Source organism: Sciurus vulgaris, assembly GCF_902686455.1.
Source record: "Sciurus vulgaris genome assembly, chromosome: 17".
NCBI classification, from domain to species: Eukaryota; Metazoa; Chordata; class Mammalia; order Rodentia; family Sciuridae; genus Sciurus; species Sciurus vulgaris.
The window spans coordinates 5,807,533-5,820,715 of NC_136478.1; the positions used below are offsets into that span (position 1 = coordinate 5,807,533).

Sequence of the window (13,183 nt, forward strand, 5' to 3'; positions counted from 1 at the left end):
CCCCCAACCGCCTGTCCCCATCTAGAGAGGGTGTGCCACAGGGACAGATCTCATTCACCCCTGTTCCCAGGGCTCTTTCCAGAACCAGGGAGGCAAGCTCAGTGACCGCTGGCCGTGGAAGGATCCAGGCTGCTTTGTAAGATGCACAGGACAAGGAAACGTCCAGAAGAGGAAGGCGGCACTTCCTGGGTAGGATACTTTGGCAGGGGTGTCACTGCTCACGCCAAGTCTCCTGAAGGCTCAGACTGGGCCCAGCTTCGCAGGGACCTCCAGTGTCCCTTCCCACCGCCCAAGGACAGGGCTGCCCTGGAAATAGCCTCGCCTGCGCCCTGAACCGTGTGGCCCCTGGGCCCACTCTCCTGCTGCCAGGACGCACCCGCGGCCTCAGCAGAGTGCCAGGAACCGGGAGTGCCAGGTTTACCTGTGCCCAGGTGAGCAGAGGCCTACCTTGGTGTCGATCTTCCAGGTGATTTCCCGGATGCTCTGAAACCACTCGAAAAGCTCCTCCACCCTGTCCGTGGCGAACTCCACGGGAGGGTCACCCTGCTTCTTGGGCTCCAGGATGAAGACGAAAGGCTTCTGGTTTTTCCCCTGTGGGGCTTTCACTTGGGCAGGAGGAAAAGAAGGTCCTGTTACAAATCCTGAAGACCAAACTGCACCCTGCCGGGCCACCTCTCCCAGGAACCAACCCGAGCTGCCACTGCAAGTCATCCTGGCACTGACTAGAGCGTCTGGAAGCCACACACGTCCCTGCCCTAAGGTGCCCTAAGGTGCCCTAAGGGTTCAGTAGTGGCCTCCAACAAACATCAAGTCCCCAGTCCCTGTGAAGGTGACCTTATTCAGAAATAGATGTGCTCGGTGAACGATCCTGAGCCGAGACATCCTGGGTTCGGGATAAACCCTAAATCCAAGGACTGGTTTCCTCATGAGAGAAAGGAGAGGGAGACCTGGACACAGATACACGAGAGCAGAGCACAGGAGACGGAGCAGACACCAGAGCAGGCAACCACGGCAGAGAGCACCAGGGACCGCCGCGGCGGCCAGGGAGCCGAGGCCTGGGGTGGACTCACATGGAGAAAGTGTTTAGATAGAAGAAAATCACAACTATGAGGGGAAATCATCCACCTAGAAAGATCAGTTCTAAGATTCCTGAGCTCCCGATGCCAGACGATACCCTAAGTGGTGACAGGCACTACGTCTTGTCCAGTCCTCATCACAGCCTTGTGGTTCGACTACCTGTTGTGTCCATTCTACAGGAGAAAACTGAGGCTGAGAGACAGTAACATGCGAGGTCACACAGGCAGGAGTGACAGAATCGAACCTGGCGGTGACTCCCTACCCGGTGCCTCTGCTCTGCAGGAGGGAGGAACATGCTCCAAGAGCATGGCGGGGGAAGGGGAGCCCCGGGACTCAGGCAGGTGCCATGGTCACTGAGGAGCTCGGTTTTCACATCTGGCAATGGCGGCAAAGAACCCCTCTACCCAGCCACCCCACTGGGTTGTTGCCAGGGAGAAAACAGAACAAGTGATAAAGGCAGAAACCGAAGCGCTGGTGTGGAGGCAGGAAGCACCTGGGACAGCTGTCCTCTGAGCCCTCGGGGACCACCAGAACTCCCCAGGGAGGGTCTCGTGGAGAGCGAGCCCAGGCTAACCAATCAGTGTGCTGCAGCAGCGTGGAGGCAGAACGCTTCTCACTGCCTGCAGCCCTCCCCCGGGGGAGCTGCAATCTGCCCACTTAAACACAGGCCAGCCCCAGACCCGGGTGGCCCCTGCAAATCCAAGCCTGCCACCACTGCCCCAGGCCACGCTTGGGCCACGCCCTCACTTCCCACTGTCCCCAGACCCCAGTGTGGGTAGTCTTGGTTTCCTGCTCCCTGCGTGAACAGAGAGAAGTGACAGGCATGCCACCTCATAGTGACTACGTGGCAGAGCTGGTCTTACAAGTCGAGGCTCCCGGCCCCATGCTCCAGCTCAATTGGCTACCAACTTCAGAAGCCACGAGAAACCTGGACAGATGACACTGAGGACAAGAGCTGACGGTCATCGAGAACTTCTCAGGTACTGACTCTGCTTCAGCACCCACTTCCTAGCTGGTACCATCAGCATCGCTGACCAGCCCGGCCCAGACACGCTCAGCTTAGGCAGGGAAGGAGCCAACATCAGTGCCCAGCAGACATGACCAAGTCTGCTGCCCCTCTGCTTGGGGTGGGTCTGGGGTCAGGCTCTGGGGACCTGCTAAAACAACGTGTGCACATACCGACATTGTAGGTATTGAGGTCCAATATTCCTCTGCAAAGAGACCCCAGGGGATTGTCTTCAATAATCTGTGAAGAAACAAGACATAACTCATGGTAGTCGTAACAGGAATAATAAAAAGACAACCCGTTTCCAAAGCACACGGTTTAGCAGAGATGCTGCCCTGGAATTGTTTAAAATGCACTTTCACTACAGGATCCGTCCACCAGGAGGCTAAATAACGAAGCTCGGAGATGAAGGGGACCTCGTGGTCAGCAGATGCCACAGGTTCAGTATCTCATTTCCCATCCATAAAAACAAGCCTGGTGAATCCTGGGACAGATTTCAAAACACACCCGAGACCCGTTATCTGACATTACTATGAAATGGGACTCTTGGCCTACGATGCCCCAGCTCAAGAACCCGCTGCAGCTCCCCAGGGCCCATGGAGGCAACTGCTCTGCTCCATGATCTTCCCCAGCCCTGGTTGCCCCCACTCCCACCAGCTCTCCCACCATCACACACCTAAACTATCCCAGGGTCCAGCTGAGATGGGGACCATCATGTGCCAGGACAGGGGTGGAACTGTGCGTCCACCTCCGGGTTACACCGCCCCACCCTGCCCCACCAGGCTAACACCCACTGTTGGCAGGAGTGACCCAGGACACACACAGTGAACCTCTGCCTCAGTGGGAACACACAACACAGCGGCATCCTGCTGACCCCTCCCTCCACCCGTTCCTGGCGGTGAACTCCATTTTGACTTTTCAGGCTCACATGTCCCCTCCTACAGGAAGCCCTTCCAGATTGTCCCACCTCCCTTAGGAAATAAATGCTTTGGGCTCTAAAGAGACCCCAAAGTCCTCATCACAAAGATGTCACCCTGGCATGGGGCTGTCACCGAGAAAGCGGCTGCTCCCTGAGCCTCTGGGCAGAAGACAGAGGCTGGGGAGCAGAAACCCAGCTGGCAGGGCCACAGGAGGACCTCTCCTGGTCCAGCCGGGCCCACTCCGTCACTCACACCAGGCACACTCTGCCCGTCTGGCTGTCCAAAGTCTACGGCTGCATTTGCAAACCACTTGAAGCCAAGGGCAAATCCCCTGCTCGGCCACCTCGGCTCCCACGGGAATTCTCTGCAGACTCAAAGCCTCCGGCCCAGCACGGCCTGGTTAAAGAGGACGGGCTTGTCACGGCTAGTCCGCCCGTGGCGACATGGGTCCAAGCCCAATTTCCATGTCGCCCTTTCTTCCCTGTTACAAAGCTCAGAGACCACAACCAGCACGTGTCAAAATTCACCCCCTGAGATGGCTCCGGGGACCCCCCACAAAATAGCCTCGCGAGACGGAGACTCACCTGCTTTTCCATTTCCTCAACGTCAACTGTTGAAATGTCCTCGACGTAGTTGGACGGGAAGTACTGCTGGATTCTGGTGCCATAGTCTCCCTTCCACCTGGATGAAAGCAGAGGGCATCAGAGCCTTCGCCCGCGGGTATTAACGATCCATTGCCGCTCATTAGACCCCGGCTGCGGCTCCACTGTACTGGGAAAAGGCAGCAACTGGCCACGTGGCCAGAGGAGGTTGTCGTTAATGTGACAACAGAGGATTTCAAAGGCAGCTTCTGCCTCTGGTTTTAATCACCAGGTTGCTGGGAGCTCACTGTCCTCCTCGTCACGTGATGCTCATGTTTGGTCAAAGATGTGGGAAGTCACACATCTCCCTGTTTCAATGGAGGTCGCAGACAACACTCTCAGGCAGGCGCCCACCCCGTTTCAGGGAGGGCTGCAAATTCAGACATAAAAGTCATACAAAGAATGTTCTGGAGCCAGACAGCCCAGAATCAAATGCCAGCTGCACCGCAACCCTGTGGAAGGGAAGAGGAGGTCCTGTCCCTCAGCCAGGCACGGCGCCCCACCCGCGTGACACCTGGGACGCGGGGTCCAGCTGACCCTCAGCCAGGCACGGCGCCCCACCCGCGTGACACCTGGGACGCGGGGTCCAGCTGACCCTCAGCCAGGCACGGCGCCCCACCCGCGTGACACCTGGGACGCGGGGTCCAGCTGACCCTCAGCCAGGCACGGCGCCCCACCCACGTGACACCTGGGACGCGGGGTCCAGCTGACCCTCAGCCAGGCACGGCGCCCCACCCGCGTGACACCTGGGACGCGGGGCCCAGCTGACCCTCAGCCAGGCACGGCGCCCCACCCGTGTGACACCTGGGACGCAGGGCCCAGCTGACCCTCAGTCAGGCACGGTGCCCCACCCGCGTGACACCTGGGACGCGGGGTCCAGCTGTTCCAGCAGGCCTCGGCACCTCCACGTTCCCCGGAATCTCTCCCAGGCGGGCAGTCCCCCTCCTTCCAGCTTGGCCATCTTACAGCCAGGGGGCTCTTTCCAAAATGGACCTCTGACCTTGCCACAAGGCAGCTCGTCAGGCCTCGGGGACCCAGCCTCCGGTCTGGCAATCACAGCCCGGCAGAGTGTGACTCTGGGACTCAAGCCTGCTGTCTCCAGACAGCCTATCTGCCCCGGCCACTGCCAGGCGCTGCATGTCCAGCCCTCTCCTACAGGCTGCTCGGACTCAGTTCCGCAGCACCCAGCCATCAGCAACCGAACCTGCGGTCTGCCTTGCCCGCTCTTCGCGACGTCTCGATGATCGAATCTGATCTGCGGTGACAGGAAGCACTTTGGTTTTTTGGCCTGGACAAGCAGAGTGAAGGCCAATGGTGCCGACTGCCCCTCTCGGCCCTTGTCCCGCCCTCCTCCCCCATCTCTGGGTACAGGCTGCTGGTCTAGGGTGACCACACGTGCCGTTTCCTAGGCCTGAGCAGCGGACACCTGCTGCCAGGTGTGACTGTTAGCAGCACTCCCTTCACTCTCAAAAGTGTCGGGGTTGGGACATAAATCATTTGGTCCCCTGCTCTGCAGGAAGTAGTCTGGGAGGATGAAGAAAAGTTGGCTGGACACGGGCAGCCCCCTAGGTGGCGCTGTGACCATCGGAGAGTCAGAATACCGCCTTGGCACAGCCTGCCACAGCCCCTTGCCGAAGGAACTCACGCCAATCTCTCCTTTCATCCCAAAGCCTCAGAATCCATGGAACTCACGTCGGAGGCACGGAAAGGCAGGAGTCCACCCTCCACACTGTGACTTGGGGTCACAGAAGCCCATGATCCGCCCACCAGGGAGAACTGAGACTCCCTCAGAGGTGGCTCAGGAGCACCGTGGGCAGCACCCGCAGCCCAGAGACCAAATTCTGGCTGTGCCTCTCAGAGGGGAGGGACTGTGCCTCTGGGAGAGGCAGGCAGGCAACGCTGTTGGCAAGCGGGAGCAGCAGGTGCTGTGGCAGGAATAGCGGCGCTCCAAGGCCTCACTCCAGCAGAGAGCTCTGCTGTCACCTGCTTTTCATGTGGGGACCAGGTGACAGTTGGCGTGGAATGAGAGGGTTCTGACTGGAAAACAGGTGTGAAAATCCCTGGACAGAGGTCCCTTGCTGAAGCACAGAGAGGGGCCTCACATACGAACGAGGTTAAGAGTGGGACCTCTGCCATCAGCCTGCTGTGTGACCCTGGTCAGCTTACTGCCCTTCTCTGCATCTCAGTTTCCCCAGCCATAAAAAACAGGTACCAACAGACGTGACCATCGCGTGGATAAACAAGCTTTCAAGGGAAGTGCTTGGCACGGTGTTTAACACAGGACGGCGCTCAACACGAGCGGCTGCTGGGACTCTAAGGCAGGTCCAGCTACTGTGGGGGCAAGAAACGCCAGTCTAATTTAGTGCTTAAATCTCTGCCAGGGCTCACGGTTATAAGTGAGTTCTTACTACTCTCAGGTACAAATCCACTTGCCTGGGATCTATCAATGGGCAAAACCTTTTCCTTCTGTGAAAAAAGAGGTACTAAACCCCAGAAAACCCAGCTATTTCTGCCTTTAAAATCTCTCTCTTCAGTTTAGGATAGCGCCATCGTGGAGCGCACAGCAATCTGAATTTAACACAGCACGGGCTCGTGTAGTGGAAAGTGTCTGTGGCCTGGGGAAGACTGGGTGGCCACATCTGTGAAGCGTGGACAGTACCCGTCCCAGCTCGCAGGACCGTAACGAGGATTTGGACGGACGATGTACAAAGCAGTCAGCAGAGTGCTGTTGCAGCTGCGGTGACGGCCGGTACAGGACCATGGGGAAGCGTGACCATCAGCACTGCTGTTCACCTACGGTCCCAAATGGAGCGCGCACACAGCCACCTTCCCAGGGACTTGGCGTGGCAGGCCAAAGCCAGCCCGGGACATCAGACGAAGGGGATGGAGGTCAGCCAGCGGAGCACCACCATGAGAATGGCACCCACCTGCCAGGCATGCCAGCCCCCCTCAGCCTTAGCAGCCTCCCTCAGCCTTAGCAGCCTCCCTCAGCCTTAGCAGCCTCCTCAGCCTTAGCAGCCTCCCTCAGCCTTAGCAGCCTCCCTCAGCCTTAGCAGCCTCCCTCAGCCTTAGCAGCCTCCCTCAGCCTTAGCAGCCTCCTCAGCCTTAGCAGCCTCCCTCAGCCTTAGCAGCCTCCCTCAGCCTTAGCAGCCTCCTCAGCCTTAGCAGCCTCCCTCAGCCTTAGCAGCCTCCCTCAGCCTTACCAGCCTCCTGGCTCCTTGGAGACATTGTGGATGAGGGCCCCACGGCAGAAGCTCAGCTCGTCGCTTCGCTTGGCTTTGTAGTCGTACAGAGCTTTCACGGTTCTCTGAGGCTTTCAGGGAAACAGGAAGGAAAAGGTCAAGCCTGGTGACAGCAGCAGAGGAAGAGGGAGTATCACCCACAGCCCTGAGGCTCCTCATTGGGAGCAGGTTTCAGAGGCCAGGGTGACGGCGCCATCTGCTGGCCAGAAGCCAGCACTGCAGAGGAGCCAAGGCCCACACGTCCCCTGGAGCCAAGGCATGGACACTGGCCAGGGAGGCTTGGACACTGGGCTGGGCATGATCAACATTGCTCGGTTTCCTCAACGAAGAAAGGACACGCCTTTCAGATTCCACAGTCACCGCCTCTGAAGTCCTCAGGGGGTCGCTGTGCTCCAGGTGACCCCAGGAGTTTAGGACAGCACCCTCTCCTGGCTGGCCAGAGGCCGCACCACTGTTTCCACTTAGGCCAGCAGTCCTCTGACTGGCCTTCTGCGAGACCCTGACCTTCGGCAAGAACAGCTGAGGTGCTGCTCCATGAAGCTCATCAGAAGGTCAGCTCTTGTTGACGGGGACAGGAAAGACAGGACTTAGGATAAAATCTCTCTCCAAAGAATCTGCTTGATGCCTGCTGCTTGGTGACAGAAACCCATGACAAAAACGACAACCTAATGGCAAGAAAATCTTCACGGGCAGAACTCTGGAACCATCACACATGCTTAGATCTAGGGCTTCCCTTCCTCTCGCCCAAGGGAAATGGGAACAGGGATCAGGAAACCCGCTCCTCAGAGGTGGGCAGTGGAGTCCGACATGCAGGTGCCAATCATCACTCTGCCCCTTCCTGGCTTTATAAGTTTGAGGCTTGCTAAGCCTCTGTTTTCCCACATGTGAAGCTGGAATTAAAATTTCACACATTTCCTAGGTTTGCTGAGACTATTACACGAGGTAATGCATGTAATGACAGAAGTAACAATGGCTTACCACAGCCAAGCCCGGTGCTAAGCCCTTTTTACCTGCCGTGTCTCCTTTAACCCTCACAACGTCTCCAACATGGAAAGAGAAGTGGTAGTGTGTCCATTTTACACGTGAGGAAACTGAGGTACAGAGGGATGACTTTGGGAAATCCACCCCAGGTCAACAGCTGGGAAGCAGCTGAGCCCAGAACTGGATCAACTAGTGTGGGTTGTTGCCACAGTCCATGATCTTCCATAAAAAGCAGCGGGGTTCTAGAAGCTCTGTCACAGGGCCTCGCCTGGAGGCCACCCAGACCTCCTGCCCTTCTCTCCTCACCTGCAAATGTGCTTCCAGGCAGGTGGAAGGACCAGAGCTGGGCCCAAGGCCTCAAGGAGGAGAAGCCTGTGACAGAGGGGAGTGCCACACGGGGCTCCCTGAGGAGGAAGTCTCCAGCCTGCTGAGTGGCAGGAGAGGTCCCGATAAGCTACAGAGAAGCCAGCCTCTCCCCAGAGGCCAAGTAGGTACATGGCAGGCCAAATGGCTGAGAGCCAGCGGCCCGGGACCGAGTCCAGCTCCACACCACTGCTCTCCTGGGCAGTTATCAACCTCGATGAACCTAAGTTCCCTCCTCTAAAATGGGCACCAAAACCAAACCTGCTTCACGGGGCTGTCGTGAGGGCCAGTGGTCTGCCAGTGCCCGGCATGTGGCCACCTATTACTATTGATCTGTTCCCGAGTTTTAGGAACTCACTGAAGGAACAGAATGCAGACCATGCCCAAGGCCTTGTGAATGCAGCAGCTCCCTGTGGTCTAACTGGGACGAAAACAGCTCGAAGCGGCTCAAGCTGCGGCTGATGGGGAAACGGCTAAGCGGGCGGGATCACCAGGACAGTGCCCGGCGTTAACACGTTTCCAAGTATGGACTCCAGCCTACGGAGCGTGCTCAAGTGCTCAGCCTACGAGGCTGGACGAACGGTCACTAAGGAGAGAGCAACGGGAAACCTGCGGAGGCGGAGCGGCAAGCAGGATGGCCTCGGAGGACTGGGAGCAGCAGAGGTCGGGTGGGGCGGCAACCCGAGGCCCGGCTCTCCTCTCCTCCTGTGCTTCCTCGCGTCCCTCTTCCAATTTTCAACAGGATGGTAGTGATCTCACCCGGAGGTGCTGATCACCGGGGGTCACCTGAGGTCCAGGGGCTCACACAGTGGACAGAGGAAGGTGGCCTCTACACCTCGGCTTAGTTGCCAGAGTTTTAAAACTGGGAGATCTCACATGAAACACCCCAACTCCCGGCTCGTCCTGAGCCATCCGAAGAGCCGGCCTGCCCTCCCCCAGGGCAAGGCCAGGGGATGCTGTGACACAGTGCCCTTGAGGCGACCAGCGTCCCTCAGAGGACCACAGGCTCCATCACCCTGCCACCGGGCTGACAGAAGGCCAAATGCCAGCTGCCATTCATCACCAGGCGTGCACTATTTTGTCACTGTCATGGAAAATGGAAAGGCTGAGAGATTTCTTTGGCCTGGACAGCTCCACTCACCCGTGTCCCCTGCCTGACCTTCGTGGGTGTGTGAGCTGGCAGCCCCTGCTTCATGAAATCACATTTGAAGAGAAAAAGAGAGACTCAAGCCCTTCAAAATTAACTCCAAAGTACACCCCATCAAGAGCAAAGGCGTACGTACAGCCCCCTACCACTACTCCAGAGGCCCCCAGCAAAATGTCCAGAGCCTGTACACAGGCCGAGGGCCGACCACGCTCATTACCAGAATGTTCTTCAGTTCTGATGAAGCCTTTGAGACTAGCTAGAGCACTGCACGCCCAGACCCTGAAGACTTCTCTTCTTGCTGAAGATTTACCTTGACCAAGGATGAGAAATTTAAAGAAAAGCAAAGAAAAGGGAAGAGAAGGGAGAGAGGAGGGAAGAAAGAAGTCCATCTGCACTTAACAGGGCCCACCAGCAAGGCAGCTCTCTAAGCAAGGGCTGTACACTAACCGGGTGCCAGTCTCCCAGACAGGAAGTTCGCTACTGTTCTTCCTCCACCTGCTCAAACTGCATCTGAGACGAAACCAGAGCAAGGAGGAGTGGGGGGCATAAAGCAAAATCCACCCCCACCTGGCTGAAGGCACGCAAGTCAGGTGGGAAGGCAAGATAGCATTTGCCCCGCAAGGAGGTCAGCGAGCCAGACAGAGCTTATAACCATCCCGGGCTCAGTCAGTGAGCAAAACACACGTGAAAGACTTTTAATTAGAAGCCGTTTGGCCCAAAGGTGGTTCATCCAACCTCAGGGTTTTAGCAAGGCACAGGTGCATCTGGATGGAATTCTATTAACCTTTTCCCAGAAACCAATCATTCTTCCTATAATATATATATATATATATATATATATATATATATATGTATGTATGTATATATATGTGTGTATATATATATTTTTTATTTTATAAAATGTATACATATACATATATATATACATATAGTATATGTATATATTTGTTCTTGGCCAGGTTTTCCAGAATGATCTCTGGTCCTGTTATAACTGCCATGGGGGAAGGGGCAGGGCAGCTTGGTGAGTAGGAACATACCATAGAAGGATTGATTTCACTTGGGTCCACATACATCCTGCTGACATCATAGAGGGAGTTTATGTCTCTTTCCTGAAAAAAAAAAAAAAAAGAGAGAGAGAGAGAGAGAGAGAAGTAAGTGGAACAGCACTGTCCCTGGGACAGCCCTTATTTGCAGCAAGGGCTGCAGAATTTCTGGCAGTTACGTGATAGGAGGGTTGAAAACACACAGAACTTACTGCGGTTCATGGGTAGAGATGATAAGAAGCTACAAAGAAGTTCCCCCAAATTTGGAAACCTCCCCCAAATCACAGGGGCCCCCATCCTGGCCTACTATGTGCCAGACACGGTGTTTCCCTGTAAAAACACAAACCTGAAGATCCCACGGTGGAGTGAGCTCTTGGCTCACAGAGCCACCTGCCTGTCTTCTCCTGTCCCCACGTTCAAGGACAGCACACAGTAGCTGGAAACTGACCGCCATGGACAATTCACACCCTGGGAGCTGGCAAGTGCTGCAGAGCCAGGCCTTCTTCTCCACCTCTGCTCCCCTCTCTCACCCACTCCAGTGGGCCGCCAGCCTCTGTCCACCAGCACTGTGGCCAGCCCTTCCCTCCACCTGGTGCCCCATCTTCCTTCACACCACCCAGGCTGACCCACTGGGTGTCAGCCCACCTCAGCCACCTGTCTTTCTCCTCTGACACCCGCCTACCACGGCACCCACCCCGCCCGGGCCGTCCAGCATCACTTGCCTCACCATAGCTCACATACCTGAAAATCACATGCCCCTGATGTCACTTTGCTAACTCTCCTCTCCAGAACCTAAGTTTCCCAGGGCAGACTTTGCTCCATAGAACACCCAGTGTCTACAACAGTCCCTGGCACAGTCAGGACCCTCACCCTCTTTTCATCAAATTAATGAACCCTTCTGATAGGACCCAAGATACAGTAATCACACCAGATCTCCCCTCTGCTCAAAACCCTCCAATGGCCAGAATACAAACCAGTGACTTGCAATGGCCTACCAGGGCCTTCATGATCCAGCCCCACACGGACCCATCCTTATTAAATTCTACCCCCACCTGGGCACACTTGAGCCTAGCCATGCCCTGTGTGCCTCCAGGCAGCCTCCTGCCTCAGGACCTCTGCACCTGCTGTCCTTTCTCCCTCCAGATACTGCATAGTTCATGCCAGACCCTTTGAAAACTAAAACCCTTCCCTCAGCACTCTGTATGCCCTTACCTACCTTCCCATCTTACTCCTTAGCATTCATCACTGTGTGACACTTGCTATGTATATTTTCTTATTTATTGTCTGCCTCCTCCAAGCTAGACTGTAAGCAGCAGGAGGGTGGGATCTTTGTGTTCAGCTTTGAATCCCCAGGACCTGGAGCAGCTGCAGACACACAGTAAGTACTCAATAAAGGTGTGCCAAATGAATGAACCAAATCGCAAGCTGACCACCTACCATGTTGTAGCGCTCCAGGAGCTCAGGGGTCACAGGGTAGCGCAGGCGCATCTTTCGGTACAGTGCGTGCTTCTCGTAGTAATTGACAAGTTCCACAAGGCTCTCGAAGTAGGCAGAGGTCCCCAGCACAAAGTGCCGGCCGTCCCGGTTGATGCGACAGTGCTTCACCTTGCCCCTGGCCCTAAGGGAAGCGGGGACCGCTTGGAGTTGACACACCAAGATTCGGACGGCCACACAATCCCTGTATAAGCTCCGCCAACTAGAAACACCTCATCGTCCGTCTTGAGGGACTGGGTGATAAACAGAGGCCACCCTCCCATAGAACACAGGGCAGCGTTAGACACGACGACTGGGTCTTTCCGAATCAGATCTGGAAGACCCTGTCCTTAACTCCCTTGCTCCTCTGGCTCCCTTGCTGGCCCCTCACCAACTACAGGCTTGACTTTGGAAACATCCAGGGTGTCTGGATCAGGGGTTGGCCACCTACCACCCAAGGGCCAAGTCTGACTGTGTATTTTTGCAAATTAAGTTTTATTGAAACATACTCCATTCATTCGTTTATCTACTGCAGACAGCCATGTTCTCCCTAGGATAGCAGAGGTGAATGGCTGCAGCAGAGACCAGCTGACCTGAAAAGCCTCAAGAACGTTTGCAGATGCCCACTCTAGACCTCAGAGACCAGAGTAAATCCACATGCGCCCAGCCAGGTAACCATGAAATTGTTTTTCAAAAAGGAAGTGAGTCTTCCATTTTATCATACACTCAGAATGAGACAGAAAAAATCCAAACGGAACAGACTCTTCAGTCTTACTAGCTCTTGAAAGAATAGAAACATTTTGAAAAATAAATTTTGATCTTAAATTTATAGCCACGAAGGCCTTATAAAAACAAATGTCAAAAAAAAAAAAAAAAAAACTTACCCTGATGTGCTCACCAAGGAGGTGAGAAAAGTTCAAGGTGATAGATATGGAATTACCCTGAGTCCATTGCTACCCGAGGTGTACATGAACCTAAACATCACCACCTCAGAAATAGTACAAATATTATGTGCCAATCAAAAGAGCTTTTCAATTTTTTAAGGTCTACCCTAAATAGACAAAGCAATTTGGAGCATAAATAACAAAGCTGGGCTTCACATTATTTGACTTCAAAATACACTGCAGCTCTTGAATATCAAAACAGCATGAGTTGGCATGGAAACAACCCTAGACCGAGAGGACAAAACAGCCCAAAAGTTAGACCGGGCATTTATGAGCAAATGATTTTCAGAAAAGAGGTTAAGCACACACAATGCAAAGGAATAGCCTCTTCACTAAATGGTGCTGA

The 13,183-nt window shown here is 55.1% G+C and overlaps 1 protein-coding gene across 1 annotated transcript in view; it reads right to left on the minus strand.

Moving 5' to 3' along the window:
- PLCG2 (phospholipase C gamma 2) overlaps positions 1 to 13,183 on the minus strand; it is a 136,445-nt gene that overhangs the window by 31,514 nt on the left and 91,748 nt on the right. The window contains exons 20-25 of the mRNA XM_079119226.1: positions 11,858 to 12,038; positions 10,415 to 10,486; positions 6,848 to 6,957; positions 3,588 to 3,684; positions 2,257 to 2,323; positions 448 to 605 (exon numbers count right to left, since the gene is read on the minus strand). Coding sequence (XP_078975352.1) covers positions 448 to 605; positions 2,257 to 2,323; positions 3,588 to 3,684; positions 6,848 to 6,957; positions 10,415 to 10,486; positions 11,858 to 12,038 — 685 coding nt within the window. The remainder of the gene's footprint in view (positions 1 to 447; positions 606 to 2,256; positions 2,324 to 3,587; positions 3,685 to 6,847; positions 6,958 to 10,414; positions 10,487 to 11,857; positions 12,039 to 13,183) is intronic.